Raw genomic sequence first — 19,308 nt, forward strand, 5'->3', positions numbered from 1 at the left:
AAAAGTCATGGCCAAGGTTTAAGTTTGATAAAACTTTGAAAAAGTAGGTCAAAGGTCAAGGTCAAATATATTGGTACCCAAAGAAAGGTCTGGTAACAAAGAATACACATGTCCTAACATTAACCATTTCGACTTCTTCTCAAGAACGACTGGGCCAATTTCAACCAAACTTGCCACAAAGTATCCTTGGGTAAAGGGGATTCAAGTTTGTTCAAATTGTTGGCATCCTCAGGCAGTGTAGATTCAAATTTTTTGTTAGGAATACATAGGAAAAATCTTCTTCTCAAGAACATGATTGGTCATATTTATATGGAAGCATCGTCAGTAGTGTACGTAGATTCAAGTTTCTTCAATTCATGACCCGGGGGGTAGGGCGGGGCCACAATAGACGATCAAAGATTTACATAGCAATACTTAAGAAAAATCTTTAAAAATTTTCTTCTCCAGAACCAGGAAAAATGAAACTTGTGTGAAAATATCCTCAGGTAGTGTAGATTCAAGATTGTTCAAATTATGACCCCCAGGGGTAGGACGGGGCCACAATGAACGATCAAAGATTTACATAAGAATACATGGGAAAAACTTTTAAAAAATCTTCTTCTTAAGAACAGCAGAGCCATGATTGGTCATATTTATAAGAAAACATCCTCAGGTAGTGTCAATTCAAGTTTGTTCAAATTATGACCCCTGGGGATAGAAGATAAAACTTATAGGAAAAATCTTTTTAAAAACTTCTAAAGCCATGATTTGCCAAAGAAATATGTTAGCATCCTCAGTTAGTGTAGATTCAAGTTTGTTCAAATCATGTCCCCCTCCCCTTAGGGAGAGAATGATACAACTCATAAAATACTGAACTCCTAGCCAAAGTGCTCAGGTGAGAGATGTGGCCCATGGGCCTCTTGTTTATTTATCTATTTTGACATGCATGTATCTTGTGCTGGCTCTATGATGTAAATTTCCTTTACCAGCACTGCGGTAAAACTCTGTCACTGTCAAACAGTTACATCAAGAATGCAAATAAGATTTAGCTGATCCCGCCCACAGCGTGACGTAAGCGGTCCAATATCTCATCGACAGGTCCAATAACTCACCCCGCGGCCAAACATCGATTTTTTAAGACCACTCAGTAAAACATTGGAAATGCTAAACTGTTTAAAGTATAGATTTATATAGGAAACCAATTTTTAAAGGTATAACAAAAATATGTATTTACGAAGTACAAATCTGTTTTCAAAGGCTGGGATCATCACAATTAATTTCTTTAATCTCCGCACGATAATAAGGACGCCAACTTTTTTACCGACTTTATACTTAGTGTATGGTTGTCCATTGTTCTCCGTTTAATAGTAGTTGTATATTTGCATTAGGATTTGCATATTGCAAATATAATGCATATATTTGCATATTTGACCTCTTGACCTTGGAGTTTGACCCACTTTTGCTAATTTACAAAACTTTAACCTTGGCCATAACTTTTGAACAGCTTTCATACTTCATATGTATTTTTCTTGTAAGACCTTTCCTTGGGTATAAATATTTTGACCTTGACCTTCGAATTTGACCCACTTTTAAAAAACTTTAACCTTGGCTATAACTTTTGGTCGGTTAGTAGTAGGGCTTTCAAAAAATTCACAGTGTATTCCTTGTGACCTTCCCTTGATTACCAACAATTTTGCCCTACTTTTGAAAACTTTAACCTTGGCCAGTACTTCTGAACAGTTGGTGCTAGAGCTTTCATATTTCACTTGTTTATTTCTTGTTATAAGACCTTCCCTTGGGTACCACTGAACTGTTTTGACCTTTTGTCCTTGACCTTTGGGTTTTACCTACTTTTAAAATTCTTTAACCTTGTCCATAACTTTAGAAGGTTGGTGTTAGTGCTTTCATATTTCATAGGCATATTTCTTGAGACAAAACCTTTCTTTAGGTACCAGCATTTTTGATCTCTTGACCTGGAGTTTAACTTGCATTTGAGAAACTTTAACATTCGCCATAAGCTGCCATACGGGGAAATCAGTGTTTCAAAAACATCTATTTTCTTTGCTTGTCAGATTTCTTTGGGAGGTTGCCCCCACCCCTCTCAATACTCACACTTTTAAAACCGTTGTTACGGGCTTGTAAGGTATATACAGTGTATCCAGACTTGTTGTCATTAGAATTAATTGGCAAATGTAAATAAAAAATAATGCAATAATTTTTTTTAATTTTTTTAATAATAAGTATATAGAACTTAAACAATTGTAAGCCTGTGTAATGTCGTTGTGATTTCAAATAGCGTATACGGATTCACACATATTTTAATTTCCGAGTATGTTACCGTGTACATCAGTTGCACCAGGTGGTGGTGAGGGTGGAGGATTATCACACATGTACACAGCTAAAGATAATATATTTAAAAATAAAATTAAAAACATGCAAACAAACGCAGAAACATAAAGATTACACACAAATATTTACATCAGTAGGTTACATTTAGTTTTCGTGTTTGTTTTGTTTTAAATGCCACGGTGACTAATTATTTGTTCGCTAGTACATTATAGTATTAGTGGATGCAAACTTAAACATCTTTGTACATCACACTGAAAGATTTTTAAAAAGTTTTTTGTAAGGTTTTTGATTTTACTAGCGGCTACTGGACTTTGCAAAGGTCATCTAAATTAAGGGGCTGTAAAACATTTCCATCTGCAAGAGAAATAATAAAAGACTTATTTAATAACAGTACGAAAATTGAATATCAGGAATATACTTTATCTGTGTTAAACTTACGAGGATCAAGTCGCCGATCAATTTTCTGTAAGCATACCGGACATTCTTCTGTCCGGAAACAGCAGTTTGGGCATAAGCATCTGTGGCCACATGGGTCATTAGTCACACTTCCGGTCTGTCGGAAACACATGAAGCAGGGTACAACCATTTGCTGCTGAAACATCAGCTGTTCCTTTCTTCCGGAATTTGGCCGATCACGGCCTCCCGTTTCTCTTCTTCTTTTTGATCTTGCAAGTAGAATGAATAATTGAAAAAAGAAGCAGGAATTGTAAACTATTTTTCATTATAAGCGTATTTGTAAAGTCAAAAAGATATTGTTTAACAAAAGTCGGAACTGGAACTTACACAGCGTCAGCGTGTTGTTGCACAGCAGCTTTGACGTCTGCTTCTGTGGCAAGGTCTATGGCTTGTTGGCCTTTTTTGTTTCTTTGATCGATCTTGGCACCAAATTCTATCAACATACAAGCAATCTTCACTCTTTCTGTCTTAGTTTGAACCTGATGTCCCATCAAGATCAACAGCTGTATTAAACAAAAGTATTAATTGCATTTTCAGTATTTCATTTATTTTACTTTAGAAGTACCATAAAATATACAAAAATGAGAAATGAAACACTAATAGGAATATAGAATCGATACAAACAGACCAATAAAATTAAAACAAGGTCTTATTAAATAGTACTCAAAATACCCAGTTTCCTCACCATTGGTTGAGCTCGCACACCTCCTAGAGCACAGTGTAGTGGCGTGTTACCGTCGTTATCAGAGACGGAAATACTAACACCTTTAACAAAAGCAAATTTTTATTTATTATTTTTTAAGCATGTATTTCTTTTTTAAAAAATATTCAATATTCTGCTAGAATGAGATTACCGTGATCTAGAAGAATTTTAACCATATTGTAGTACGCTTCAATGCAGGCCATGTGGAGGGGGGTCCTCCCATCCTTATTTGACTTATTAGGATCTGCTCCTCCCTAAAGAGTCAAATATACAAGGTGTCCAGCAACAATTTAGGACTGTTCTAGACAACCGCTGTGGCCAGTGTACAATATAGAATTCTGTTACAATCACTAGCCAGAAAGACTATACCGAAAAAATAGACTATTATAGTTAACAATTACTTACTGTAAACCAACATTTATTCGCGTGCGAGAAATATCTGCGAGTTTCGCGACCTACTTCAACTCACGAATATTAATCGCCGCGAACAATTTAATTGCTTTTATTATATATTTGTTATATAATACAGGATTTTTGCATCCCTAATATGAACACAGGCACGTGTCCTGTATTACACACCCTGTATCAGCATTCTTTATTTCACCCTGTATCAGCACCCTTTATTTCACCCTTTATCACACCCTTTATTACACCTTTCTGGAACATCTCTGTATTTTTCATTCGGAGTACCTCGGACCTTTCCTATTTCTTTCCAAAGTTTATTCAAATTGTAATTTTATTTCATCAGACATATTATGTTATTCAAAATAATTATTTGTTTGATTTATAATAATTTCATTTCGTATCACTGAATGCATTTATTTGCCTTTAAAAAGATTGAGAAACGGAAATTCAACAAAAACAGAACACATTCAATTATTAAAAATTCAGTAATTAATTTACAAGTTTATATATGATTTTTAGGACACTATTTTCAAATATATAATAAAAACAACAATACAAGACAAAATCTGTCACACCCCATAACTTATGGTCCCAGGGTTAGAAGCTCTGGTGTTTCGGGGGGGGGGGGGGGGGGTTCTATTAAGATAATGAATCTGTAGTAAAAATGCATTATTTCTTTAAAAATCTTCTCCGCACCTGGGCATATCTGAGGCAAACAGAGTAAAAGTTTTTATAAGGAAGGGAATTTTTACTAGATTTTTGAACATCTGGACCATTTGGTCAGTGTTCTGGTCCTGGCCAGGGCTCTATTAGTTTGTATTCTACTGAGAGGAGTTATTCCCCTTTGCCATTTACTTTTGATAATTTATCACTGTAAATAATGTACTTGAAAGGTAAATAGAATAAGAGAATTATGCAAAAACTTTTGTTGTATAATACAAAAAGTACTTTAATTTGTAGTGTTAATAATCAAATAGACTTGTAAGTAGTAGATAAATAAAAATGAGACAAAAATAACTTGTTTTATTAAATGTTCATCAAGGACCAAGAGAGGCCAATGTAAGAGATTTCAATATGGAATTAAAATAGTATAAAAACATTTATAATTTGTTGATATACTGTATGGTGATAGTGAGAAATGGGGAACAGAATAGAACCTAATTTATGAACTGATAATGAATATGAAGACCAATTATTATGTTGATCATGATCACCCTATTTTTCTTGCTTTTGGGCAACAAAGCTTCACCTTTCAGTTCATTTTATACTCTATGTATCCTTTAAATTGTTGTATTATACTCAGGTGACCATTTTTTTTTTGAGTCTTTGTTTTTTTTTTCATTTTGCCTGTCTTCAACAATTGTTGCAATGTTATCAACAATTCCTAATGACAATTTTGAGGAAAATGTGCCTTTGAACAAGGAAAAATCATTTAGGTTTGCAATGGCATTCATTGCAGGATTTCTTTTTCTGTTCTGAATTCTGTTAATTGGATAGTCCATACTGTAACATGCAAAGGGAGATAACTTAATGAGCTGAGGTGGGCACTTTCTGACTGCCTTTTAACAGTTTTTAAAGCGAATTAGAAAAACAATTTTTTTTTAAATCAAATTATGTGACCAAATTCTTAAATGTCCCACACTTGTGTTGTGCTTTCAATATATATACACGATCTAGTATTCTAAATATCTAATATTCTAATAAAGAAGATTAATGGATAAGCTGAACTACACATATATACTTATAGTATGCAATCTCATTGTATGTGTTGTGTTGTGTTTGCAGTACAAGTGAACCCAGCACAAAATGTTAGATATGACATTTTTCCTCATTCGCGAAAATTAATCGTTGTAGATTGATTTAAAACGGACTAATCGCGAATAAAAGATGACGCGAATAATAGTTGGTTTACAGTATATATCTAGCTGCTCAAGATGAATTGATACTTACGTCGTTTATTAATTTTCAATCTAACGTTGAAAATGATTATACAATTATTTTCTACTTAATTAAGATTGAAAATTAATAACGATACTCACTTGCAGGAGCAGAATGGTTGCTATCTCTGTCTTGTTATTTACTGCAGCAACATGGAGCGCTGTGTTGTTCTTGTTTGAGTCTGGTTCATTTGTCATTTCTGGACATTTCGCAGTGATTTTATTCGTTGCACTGAAGTTCATACATGGAAAATAATTCAGGGATGGCAACAATTAACCTGTTAATCGATAAATCGGTCGGAAAGATTGCAATAACTTATATTCTACTCAGTAATGTAATTGTTTAACTGGGTATAATCTTGTTTATTCATTCACTGCAAAAATTTGCATTTTTTTTCCAGCGAATGCCATCAACATCGACAGATTAGCGGTATTTTAAGAGAGACCAGGACTGCAAATTTTATAAAAATTAAAAAAAAAATGAAGCGATTGTTTCATGCGGTACACTATTTCACTGTGTGTTTTGTTATATTCCGCATGCGCAGGTGCAAAGGGGAGGGGTGGGGGTGTTCCGGCCCAGGAATTTTCAGATTTAATTTTTTGTGTGTGTAAAAGTAGTGAAAAATAATCTTGGAACCCTCCACCCCCTTAAGAACCCATCTTAAAATGGTAAGGAGAGTCATGAATCTGAAGAAAATAGACTTAAGAAAGTGTCTTCTCTTTAACATCCCCCCTGTTGTGATATGATAATAGCGCAAAATCCCATCAATTTTTAATTTTATCCGTAAATTATATATCTTGCGATTTCCGGAACAACAGAGCGATTTCTTGAGAATCATCCAGTCACCATCATATCATGCAGTGGTCAATAAATCATTTTTTAAACATAAGAATAGCAGTGGAGAAGAGAAATTGATGTGAATGTCGATGGAAATATGGGTTGACTCTGTTTGCAATAAATATGTAGCAAAATAATTTTTTTAGTTTCAAAATACTTTTTTTTATTTTGTAAAAGGTAAAGAATTTTGATTATATTACCATAGCATTTTATTTTTACAACTTGCTTCTTAAGAATATAAGTTGAATAATTCATAGTAAAATTACAAACAAGTCTCTCTGTTCGGTTAACCGGTTACTCAGTCGGAAGAATTTGCAACTAACCGGTTACAAAATTTTTTTCCGATTGCCATCCCTGGAAAATATACTTCCGCATTATGATATCCGGGCATGTGTACAGACATGTATATCAATTACATTTAGTTTTAACTAAAACTTTATATTTAAAATGCTTGCACCAAGTTGCTGCTGAAACAAAGGACTTCTTATTTTTCTGTATATTTTGGACCACAGAGGTTAAATCTAGTCATATTCACATACGTTTTATTTCCTTTCAGAGCGGCAAATATGAGAGCATTATAGCCCTTTCTGTTAACAAGCCTAAAATTGATGCCCTTGACATCAGCGATTAGGGAAATGAGAGCGTTCTGGCCATTTTCAATTGCATCATGTAGGGGTGTATCTCCAGCAACGTCCTAAAAATGAAGAAAAACATTGCGATTGCGAGTTGTTCGAACTGAGCTTTCATACATGTTTAAGTTAAACCGCTTTATTGTGCAAATAGTAGCTTCAATAAGACGAGCAGAACTTCTTTAAGTTCTTCGTTGTATACCTGGACATTAACGCTACATTTATAGGCAATGAGAAGTTTAGCTGGTTCTTCGAAACCAGCCTTAGCCGCCACATGGATGGCTGTCCTCCCATTTTTGTTAGCAGCATTGACATCACACCCTGCTTCAAGCAAAATCATGACGGTGGTATGTTTGTCCCTGCAATATTACATTTAGTAAAATATTTACTAAGGCCATCATTAAAAATATCTTTGTTTCCCCTAACCCGACCCAAAAATCTCAAGTTGGGTAGGTAGGTAGGTAAATTATTATTTTTTTTCTGACAGCAGTTTTGAAAATACATTCTGAAAAATTGAATAATATCTTTATAAATAAGAAAGAACAACAGAAACAGATTTTTAAACCGAATATCATACAAATGAAGCAACATGTATGGTAAATTAATTCACAAATATTTTTCATTTCAACTTGTGAAATATTTCAGGCCAGCGTAATTTTATAGAAATCGAATATTTACAAAAAACACAAGATTCGCAAATATTCAACCCTCGGATATCCGAGTGTATTTTTCAAACCTACTATCATCGTCGAGTACTTACACAGACAAAATGTCAAGGGTCTCGCGTGGCGCAGTGATTCTAGTGTTTCGTTTTGGAGTGACGACGTAATTCAGGAGCTTATTCTAAGTCACAGGTCTCGAAGAGGGACGTGGAGACTGGTCAGTCGAATGAGACCGTAAAAAACGCAGGTTCAGTGTCGCAGTATACATGTAGATTTTGGCGCGAAAAAGATCCCTTACTGATGCTTAATGATCAATGGCCATAAGTGCCGAGTAAAAGTCTAAATTAGTAGCCCTCCACCGGCCCAACAATTTTAAAGGTATTTTGAAGCAAAGAAACAACTTAGCTGTTTTCAAGGGCCAAACTAAAGAAAAATACACTGGACATATCAGGTAGCCGTACCATAAGCAAATTTTAAAGATTTCAACACTAATTGGAAAGAGTGTATAAACAATATTTAAATCAACCAAACCATATCTAAAATGATTAAAGTTTCATATATCTAATGTTAAAGTCACGAAGTTAATACCCATAGATAAAAGGAATGAAGAAACGACATCAGAATTATATTTATCAAGATGAAATAATCGTACAAAGACATATTTACAACTCCTATGGTCCTATGTAGTAAAAATAGGACTGTTTATGAACTATGAACTGTTTATTAGATCGAAACGAATGAATTGCAGTGAAATTTATTGATATGCATACACAAGGTGGGTCTCTCATCTGCTCATGAGGCAGAACTAACCCTCTGTGGCCACATGTTGTGGGCGCCAAATGAGAGTAAAACAAAAGCAACCGTTCTGATAAAAAACGAATTTTGATGAAATATTATTTCACAAAGTTGATAAACAATAAAAAAAATTATTAAAATAATCTTATTAAAAAAAAAAATTTCAGTCGGCACGATTTAAGTGGGTCGGTCGCGTTAGGGGAAACAAAGGTATATTTTATTTTGGCCTAATCTAACAATCACAGCGAATTTAATTAAATATGTAATCGTTTTTTTTTTCTCCATCAAGTATTTTGGCCGGTACAATCATGATTTCAGTCGGGTAAAAGTATCGCGAACCGGCAGATTTTGAAAACCTTGGTATGTCTTTTTGCAACTTTAGTCAATTCCTCATAACTTTTGAAGTACACAAGATGGACACCTCATAATTGGGCTGATGGAAGCCTGGGATTCATGAGTGTACCTTGGCCTTTAACCAAGATCATTCCAACAAAGAATCGAAGCACTGAAATCGTAACCTATATATAGCTGTTAACCTTGGTCCAACGATAGCAAAGGATTAGTATGCTATAACCACAAGCACTTAATTGTTTCGGTAATATTTTTAAATCCATAGTATAATATTATAATACCAAGTTTCAAAGTATGGGTTAAAAAAATTAATACCGAAACAAGTGCCTGTGGCTAGGCCCTTAAAACAAGATTAGTTTTACTAAGAAAAGGTCATACAGAAATAAGAAGTTATTTCATGTTCATACTTTGTTAGAAGAAAAAAGAATAACAGTTAATGCGATCCAGACTGAAGGTTGTTTGAATAAGGTCATAATTTTGCAAAGGAGTAAGGGCTCATTTTTTCTTTTTTTACATATTACTGAATGTCCCTGAATCAATGTAAATTTATAACCCCAGAAACTTACAGCCTTAAAATTGTATGCATGTAAAGTATTGAGTTTTCAAACATGTACTTTCTGAGTATCACCCTTTGGGGAAGTATTAGTTCCGTTAGGACAACTCTAGTTTGCTAAAATCTGTCTGCATTATATTATGTACAGGCACGGATCAAGGGATTTTTTTCCAAGGGGGGGGGGGGTTCCACCCCCAGTCAAAAAAAATTTCTACCCAGAAATTTCTTGATAAGCAAAAAAAAAAAAAAACAAACAAACAAACAAACAAACAAAATAAAACAAAAAAAAAACCTATTTCGTGGTGGTGATTGTGGTGGGGTCCAAGTTTTCTGCGGGGGGTCCAAAGTCATTTTTTTATTTGCTTCAGTACATACTTTTAATAACGCTTCAAATTTCAGGGGGGGGGGGGGGGGGTCCCGACCCCCTTCCCCTCTAGATCCGCGAATGGTGTATACATATATATTGATACTCACGCAGAAACAGAAGCCAGTAATGCCGTGTTTCCGTTTTGGTCCGTTTGGTCCACTTTCGCTCCATTAGAAATCAAAACCTTAACAACGGCATCATGCCCTTCAAATGATGCAGCAATCAACGCAGTCGTTCCTTTTATTTGCATGTTACACTGGTTGAAGAACAAATCACGACGAAACTTAGATTCTATAGAACAATGTAAAACAAAAGAAAATCATCATGCAACTAATTTTTTTCTCAACTGACAAAAAATACTTGCCAGGTTTGGTTCCCCTTTAACCATTTGTAAAACCATCTTATCGTCTCCATCAGCGACCATTCTAAGAAATTGTTCTGGGGACAATCTTGTTTTCTGAGCATGTAATATTCGCAGTTGCTCTAAAAGCAATCCCAATCCATTCGCTAAACCAGCAGCTGCTGAAATAAATATACATCGTTGAACGTGTATTTATTTCCAAACTTAAAATTCAAACAGTTTCTTCTCTTGTCAGAAATTCGGTATGGTTATTGTGTATTAAGTATTTAATTTAACGTTAATTTCTTTTTAATTTTTTTTTTAAACCAATGTAAAAATCGAACTTAAATAAAAGGAGACAGTTTTGGTTAAAAAAAAAATGAAATTTTACATACCAACAGATAAACTAAGATCATCGTCCTCCTCTATCTCGTCAACTTGAGCCCCAGGGCACGGGGTCAAGCAGGCCACGTTAAATACCCAGTGTTTCCTCCCGAATGATACAATTACGTCATTCTTAGGAGTGATTCTTGCTATCTTACCCACTTTGCCCAAAACCTGGTTTAAATGTGGTAAAATACTCGTAATTGTCCGTTATCTTAGATACAAAAAAACTTCAATCTATCATCAACTTGTATCTGATAGTTGAATGATTTTCATTCATTATGCTTCATTTAGTTAAAATTACGGGCATTTAAAAGAATTTTACCATTAAAATCAGAATCTGCAATGTGTTTAAAATTTAGCTTAAATCTTTTACTGGAATATGATGTACCTTGGACATTTTTGGATTCCATTCTCCATGGCCTTTTTGAAGGGCTTCAACTTTTCGTTGGTCATTTTTTACACGGACAGTCTCCCCCGTGGCCACCCTCCAAACCTGCAAAGAATTATGCGAACTACTTCAATATTAGTATATCATTTCCTTTTTTCATTATATGAAGTTATTAAAATAGTAAGTATATATATATATATATATATATATATATATATATATATATATATATATATATATATATATATATATATATATATATATATATATATATATATACGTACTTTGCTTAGAGCCTTTGGGTTGAAGACCCATTTGTTGTCCTGGAATCTGACGACAATGCCCCCGTTGTCTGCAAAACCATCAATTATTCCACGTTTCCCTATGGCCTAAAAGTACATTAAGGCCCATGGATCACAACACATTAAATAATAAGCATATTGAAGTTGAGATGAAACACTATCAGGCTGTAATTCTTGAAAGGATTTTAAAATAATCTGCTAAAAGACTTGGAATCGTTTCAGAGGCTACATTACATTTTAAAAATATATAGCGTTTGAATTTATGGAGAAAATTTTAAACAAGTTTTCTCTTGTATACTTCAAAAGAAATGTCCTTTTTTGTCTCATCCAGACTTGGCCCAAATACATATATACCTACAGTAGAAAGTAAACATAGCCAAGAGACAGTAAGACAGGCATTAAGACGATAGATACATGTATCTATGATTATAGAAGTGGCTCAGTGAGTTATGTATATTTAGGCAAGGAAGGATTATAATGCATAAGGCAGCATCCAAACCTTACCAGCAGTTGTTGCAATTCATTATTTTTATAACACATACTACACCATACCTTCTTTTTTTCTAAAAAGTTTCATAACCTTAGATAAAAGGAACACACATTTTATGATTAATTTAATGTTTTATTGAATATTTACTCACACTTTCCATCTCGTCATGAAAACCGAAATTTTTCTGTGCTTCTTTTAATTCTATTATGGAAAGGGTAATGCAGACTTGGTCTCCAATTTTTACACCAGCAGTTGACTGAGTACTAACCTGATTCTTAATCAAATTGAAATCTGAAATATTCAAATATTATGCATATGTAGCCAAACACCAATCACCACTGCATCTAGAACCATTGTATGATACCATCAACGCATGCAAAAAGCCCGCACCTATCAGAATCTCGTGTCCTCAACTACACAGCAAGCTATAACTTAACCATACTGCGTCATGTATCATACCGAATTAAACGTATTTCTTTAAAAAAAATGGGTAAATTAACTGAATAGCTTCCAGTTTCTGAATTAATTGCAGATTACTTGCCTAACAGTGGAAGGTGTTCACGATAATATTCAAACCCTCTCGCCACTTCTTTGCAAACAAGATCCACCTTCCCTTTGTATCCAATGCGATACACGAACCCTTTTCCTGATGGCCACATGACTCCAACAGCGTTACGGTGAGACATGTCCTTTTTGAAACTACGAATGTCCCGTACGGTTCCTACTGTTCCGCTTCCACCTTAAACAAGAACATCAAATGAGTACTGGATTTGAATAGGTAAGAAGTGTCTGGATTATTTTACAGTGTAAATCATACCGTCTTGGTCGTCGTACTCCCAGTCTTTTCCCCTGATGACTTTGGCGCCAGGATACATTCCAAATGACCTCATTGCCAAACTTGAAAAGCGTTTTTGGACATCGACTCTAAATGAATGTTTTACCCCCTTGAAATGTAGTTTAAAATGTATCCACTGATTGCATAGATGCTTACAACAGTGTTGGTGATCTATGTACCATTTTATTATGGGAAGTTGACTCGATCAGTATTTCCGAGAATGAAAATTTATTTTCAAATGTGGAATTGTTTATTAAGAGATCTTTTTTTTTAAATTTACATATATTCACTTGTACATACTAAATCAAATCAATATAGTGGCATATTTCTAAATGCATGATAAATTGTGTTAACATGCGAGAAAAGTATGTCAACATGCAAAATAATTATGTCTACATGCATAATAATTATGTAGACATGCAAGTTACCAATTTTTTTTGGAGAATCTGATTTTAATGTTGGTAAACTTACTTACTAACGTCTGTATCATACAAGCAAGATGAAACAGAATTATGTTGACATGCGACTTACTAATATTTATGTTAAAGCAATATGAGCTGCATTTTTGAGAATTTTATTTTGCTGTTAAAATGTGATTTTATGATAAATCTGTATGTAACTTAAATCTTTATGATCAATTAATCTAAAATAGAGTATTAAATTGTTTCAGAAGAAAAATTTCTGTACAATGGAATGTATAGTATTATATAAGAAATCAATATTGTACAGGACGACAATAATGTAATTTTGCTTCAATAAAAGCTTAAAATTAGTTCTTCCTTCACAAATATAAAAAATAAAAGTTTATAAAGTTTCTTTTTTTCTGTCATTGAAATAGTTAATTACAAAACTGCAACAAGAATTCCTGACATCAAAGTTGCAGCTCATATTGCTTTTACATGCAAGATATTTATGTCAGCGTGTGACTTATTTATGTTAACATGCAACATAATTATGTAGACATGCGACTTATTTATGTCCACATGGAAGATAATTATGTTAACATGCAACTAATTTTTATCAATTTTTTGACTTATTTATGCCAACATGCGACTTATTTATGTCAACATGCGAGTTACAATTTAATATGCAAGATACTTATGTCAACATGCAAGATAATAAGTTGCATACATACATATCTCGCATGCTGAAATAATTAACAAGGCATTGTACTAATTCATTGACAGTCCAATTCCTATCTAATCTAATTTTAGCAGTGTGTAAACAGTAAATACATTATTTTTACAGAAAACTAACCCTTCTGCATTTGGCATAGTATATCTGACAAATTCGTGCTCCATGTCGTGTTTGCCTCTGAAGTAGCAAATGGAACAGAGGTTGGTGTCTTTGCAGATTTTGCACTCCCAGCACATCCCATAGAATAGTTCCCACTGACATTCGGAACACTTCTTGTTTTTAAAGACAATTCCTAAATTTCATTTTAAAACAGCATTAAATAAAGGAAAGGAAAAACATAATCTTGTAAGCATTTTTATATTTCTTAGTCAGTTTTAAAATTACAGATATTGAAGTATCAATGATATATGGAGATAAAGAACAGTATTCAAGCTAAAAGTCTATTAAAACAATACAAATCGGGAGAAGAGTAAACACGGACCTCCAAAAACATCAGAGGTGGGATCAGGTGCCAAGGAGGAGTGAGCATCCCCTCCCGACCGGTCACACTCACCCCTTGTCATGATCGGAAAATAACGGAAAAATCCGTCGACAATTCAGTGTATAAATAATGGCATATATAACAATTAGTATGAAAAATATCAGTCAGCATATGACTTAATGATAGATTGTAATACTATTTGCTGAGGTCATTGTGTCGACCATAGAACTTACGAAATGAAGACTTTAAACGAGACTGTTGATATTCTTGTTTCATCAACTTGTTTGTCAATAACTTACCTCGTTTTAGAAATTGTTCATACGTAGAGCATGCTTTTGCGTATCGAATCAACTGAGAGATATACACCCCATATGCAGGTGATAAGAGTATATTGCTGTATAAGTAAGGGAAGTTGACGATTGAAAAGTTAAAGTCATCGCGTTTATCATAAAGCTTTATTAGCTCTTCTGAGCCAAAGGCTCAAAGAGCTAATGCTATGGCCATTTGTGCGGTGTGCGGAAACTTTTTAGAATATGGGCCATAACTCAAGAACCCCTTGGCCAATTATTGTCAAATTTGTCACAAGGTATCCTTGGCCCAAGGGCTCCCTTTTATACTAAAACTGGGGTTGTGACCCTTTAACAAGGGGAGATAATTAGGAAAATAGAAACAAAAGTACTGGTTGCTAAAAAATCTTCTTCTCAAGAACCACTGGGCAGATTATAACCAAACTTACACAAAAGGATGAGGATATGTAGATTAAAATTTGCACGGGAATTTACCCTGGGGCAAAGGGCGTGGTCTCAAGGTCACTTCAAAGTTGACCAAAAATTACATTTTATTAAAATGTTGATATTTTGCTTACTATAAGGACTAGGATCATCAAATCTTGTCAGTTGATGTATCTAAGGACCTCATATCATGTTGACTCAAAAGTAGGTCATGGTGACCTACTTTTTAAATTTTGCGGCCATTCTTTTTCAAAATGATTTAGAGGCATATTTTGAACAATTTAAGGCCTATGATCATCAAACTTTGTCAGTTGATGTACCTTGGGTCCTCGAAGTACGTCAACTAAAAAGTAGGTCACCTTGACCTACCTTTTGAATTTTATGGCTTATCTTTTTCAAAACAATTAAGGTCATTAATTTGAATACCGAGAGGTTTAAAATCATTAAATCTTGTAAGATGATGCATCTTGGGGCCATAAAACATATTTACTAAAAAGTAGGTCACAGTGACCTACTTTTTGAACTTTGCAGGCATTTGATTTCAAAGCGTTTTAGAGGCATAATTTGGACATTTTAAGTTCTATGATCATAAAACTTTGTAAGATGATGCATCTTGGGTCCTCAAAAAAGGTCAACTGAAAAGTAGGTCATCGTGACCTACTTTTCAATTTATATGACTATAATTTAATATTTCAGGTACTAATTGGCTTAGAATCATCAAACTTTGTCAGTTGATGCATCTTGGGTCTTCGGAGTAGGTCGACTAAAAAGTAGGTCACAGTGACCTACTTTTGAAAATTTTTGGCTTTAATTAAATATATGGGGTACTAATTGGCTTAGAATATCAAACTTTGTCAGTTGATGACTTTTGGGTCTTCGGTGTAGGTCGACTAAAAAGTAGGTCACCGTGACCTACTTGCAAAAATTTATGGCTTTAATTAAATATTTCGGGTACTAATTGGCTTAGAATCATAAAACTTTGTCAGTTCATGTGTCTTGGGTCCTTGGAGTACAGCAACTGAAAAGTAGGTCACTGTGACCTACTTTTGAAAATTTATGGCTTTAATTAAATATTTCAGGTACTCATTGGCTTAAAATCATCAAACTTTGTCAATTGATGCATCTAGGGTCCTTGGAGTACAACAATTGAAAAGTAGGTCACTTTGACCTACTTATAAAATTTTATGGTTATAATTTTAAGAAATATTTTAGGTATTAATTGGCTTAGAATCATCAAACTTAGTTGATGGGTCTTTAGAGAATGACAAGTGATAAGTAGGTCACCATGACCAACTCTCAGGTACTAATTGGCTTAGAATCATCTTGGGTTCTCAGAGTGTGAATTGGAATTTCAAGGGTTTATCTGAATATACAGGATACTTCGAGGGTTCAAATAGAAGTGATAGGTTGCACAGTTTATCAGAAGAGCGATTCAAGGCCCATGGGCCTCTTGTTGTTAGATTACCATTAACGTCTTTCTCTACTAATTTATCTAAACATGAAACAGAAGTGTCAGACTCTGAGGTACCTTTTATTTCAAGCTCACTGAGATATATCGTGTCGACATATGAATGGAAATAACTATTGTTGATATATAAAACATCTTCGGTATACTAGTATCTAAATGTCGAGTTGAAGGCCAATCTAAATGTCGAGTTGAAGGCCACAGCAAGAGATTTCTTTTTCTCATGTATAAGATTTTGAAAAAATTCCGCTTCATATGAATACAAAATTAGGTCTGCTAATAACGGAGCAAAATTGGTACCCATGGAAATTCCAACAGATTGTTGGAAGATCTGGTCTCCATAAACCACATAGATGTTATCAATCAGAATCTCAATTAAGCGTCTTTTTTAATATCAACTTAGAGTACTTGTGTGTAAAATCAAAATGGTTTTTTTTAATAAAATAATTTTGCAAATGACCAGTGACAAGGTAAGTAAATTTACGAGTTCCATTTTTATCAATATCCAATTTTAAAGAAAATCCAATCTAATTAAAATTAGATGTTCCGAATCCGCTACCGCTTCTCAAACATCTAACAACATCCCATTCGGGGTCACGTCAGAGCGACCTTTCGATTACGAATAAACATAAAAATTTTGGCCAATCAGATTCAACCTTCTGTATACAATTCTAAAATTAGTTCCACGGCTACTTCTTTACATTATTGATGCTCAGTAGACTGTCTTACGATGAATTAAAGTAATATTGGTATAAATTGAACTATAGTCCGCCAGTCTGGCATTCTTACCTGAATAACGCAAACGAAAATGCACAAACTACTATATATCCCGCACGTCACATTCATATATAGCACGGTCTTCACCATGCATATTTTGTTTACTACGAAACCCCTCGGGCGTTTAGGTTTGGCAGTAAAAAAAAAGAATCGCATCCGAACTATAAGCCAAGATTTCGACGACGGCGATTTCATTGGGTAATCGAAAGGTCGCTCTGACGTGACCCCGAATGGGATGTTGTTAGATGTTTGAGAAGCGGTAGCGGATTCGGAACATCTAATTTTAATTAGATTGAAGAAAATCACAATTACGTCGAAATTTCAAGGCTCAGAAATCATGAATCTGTACGTTAGGTCTGTACAAATAATGAATCTGTACGTTCATAAAAATTATGAACAGAATATTGCGCATGATCAACATTTTACGAAATACTGACCAATGGAGGCATTATCGAACACTCTCAGATCATATTTCTTGTCTTTTCCGATCCGGCAAGTTGTAATGTTCCCGATGTCCCACACCACATTTACGACAACCTCCTTCTCAATGACGCCCACAACCGTCCCTAAATGTCCCTCCCCGCCATCACTGTCCCCTTGGTCCCAGTCCGGTCCCCGTACCACACGGAGTCCCGCCATGAACCAGCAAAGAATCTTCAAGAATCAAAAGAAAAGAAAGAAACGACCCTGAATAAACAGAATACTCTACCAAAAACATTGTCGGAGTTAGTATTGTTTACGTTGATGTGACAAATTTTTAAATGAATTGGAAAATGTCGAATACTTGGAGTAAATGTACCAACAATTTTTCTTCAGATTTTGGAATCTTAGATTCTGAATTACACGTACTACAAGACGCTTATAGTTACTGTAGTTAAAAAAAACTAGGTTATGGAACTACACGTGAAAAATTTACTCTGTCATATTCTGCAGGGAATTAAAAAAACTTACCTTCTAATTTTGTATTACAGTTTGGTTTCGTTTTGAACGGTTATCTTTGCGGAAGTATAATTTCCGGGTATACCCAACTCCTTCATCGATCTCAATCAATGATATGACTTTAAACGTAGATAATAGATCTACCCACGCCAGACTGCTAACTGTTGCCAATAATTTTGTCTATCCTTCCAAAACATGTTTATTTTTGAAATTGACAATAAAAGATGCCCATTACTAACTTTTATATTGCATGTAAAATACTGTAAGTCTCCCGCGTGGCGCAGTGATTAGAGCGTTTGCTCTAGAGTCGCGAAGGAATTGGTCCTTACATCGCGGGTTCGAATCACACTGTGGGACGTGAAGACCGGTCCTTCGGATGAGACCGTATAAACTGAAGTCCCGTGTCGCAGTAGATGCTGGCACGAAAAAGATCCCTCGCTGCTCAATGGCCCTGAGTGTCGAGTATAGGTCAAAATTTGCAGCTCTCCACCGGCAAGTAGTGGCCTCTCCATATGAGTGAAAAATTCTCGAGAAGGACGTTAAACAACATACCAAGAAAAAAATGCAACATTAATTGTTTTAGTTCGTCGTTTAGTTCAAGAAGCCCACGGGAGACAACGCTTAACCGAGTAATCTTTCTCTTCAAGATGAATGGTGTCAAGTTCACAAAATTGTTCCTGAAAGAATCTCTATATTTCAGTGCTTTAATTTAACCAGGTATGACCATAAATTAATAAAATTGAATTTCTAGAAATTGTTGAATAATAATTTGAATAAATGATAGCCCTGCTCATGCTGCTGTTTTGACAAGAAATTCACTAAACTTGACTACCCATTTATATAGTCTGCAACCTAGGAGATGATTTTAAGATACCTCATAGATTTACACTAAATGAGAATGTTATTCATTTGAATGATTATGGTCTGAACTTAGGAAACTTTGACAATCGTAGCCCAACTAAAACTTGAATATACATTTAATAGCACTTTGTCTGTTCTGGTCCAGTGTTAC

At 34.5% G+C, this 19,308-nt stretch overlaps 1 protein-coding gene across 1 annotated transcript; it reads right to left on the bottom strand.

Moving 5' to 3' along the window:
• Positions 1 to 2,252: 2,252 nt before the first annotated feature.
• LOC133204901 (E3 ubiquitin-protein ligase MIB2-like) lies at positions 2,253 to 17,996 on the bottom strand. The gene is made up of 18 exons (XM_061340644.1): positions 17,795 to 17,996; positions 14,024 to 14,195; positions 12,749 to 12,855; positions 12,473 to 12,670; positions 12,083 to 12,222; positions 11,424 to 11,528; positions 11,140 to 11,244; positions 10,760 to 10,922; positions 10,389 to 10,546; positions 10,132 to 10,280; positions 7,499 to 7,655; positions 7,207 to 7,361; positions 5,932 to 6,061; positions 3,639 to 3,741; positions 3,470 to 3,549; positions 3,112 to 3,287; positions 2,767 to 2,993; positions 2,253 to 2,682 (listed from the first exon to the last, which is right to left on the bottom strand). Exons 1-18 carry the CDS (start codon positions 17,994 to 17,996, stop codon positions 2,630 to 2,632), a joined length of 2,580 nt encoding a protein of 859 aa, XP_061196628.1. The 3' UTR covers positions 2,253 to 2,629.
• Between the last annotated feature and the right edge of the window lie 1,312 nt (positions 17,997 to 19,308).

Source organism: Saccostrea echinata, unplaced genomic scaffold (assembly GCF_033153115.1).
Source record: "Saccostrea echinata isolate AGI-Se365-2 ecotype Australia unplaced genomic scaffold, CSIRO_AGI_Sech_v1 ptg000054l, whole genome shotgun sequence".
Lineage (NCBI taxonomy): Eukaryota > Metazoa > Mollusca > Bivalvia > Ostreida > Ostreidae > Saccostrea > Saccostrea echinata.

Bases quoted from the DNA above. Each gene is read 5' to 3' on its own strand.
- LOC133204901 (XM_061340644.1), bottom strand. From the start codon at position 17,996: ATGGCGGGACTCCGTGTGGTACGGGGACCGGACTGGGACCAAGGGGAC. The intron at 10,923-11,139 runs GTACATCATATT...CATTTAAACCAG, and splicing joins GGAATCCAAAAATGTCCAAG to GTTTTGGGCAAAGTGGGTAA. The intron at 7,656-10,131 runs GTGAGTATCAAT...GTAATATTGCAG, and splicing joins TTACTGGCTTCTGTTTCTGC to GGACAAACATACCACCGTCA.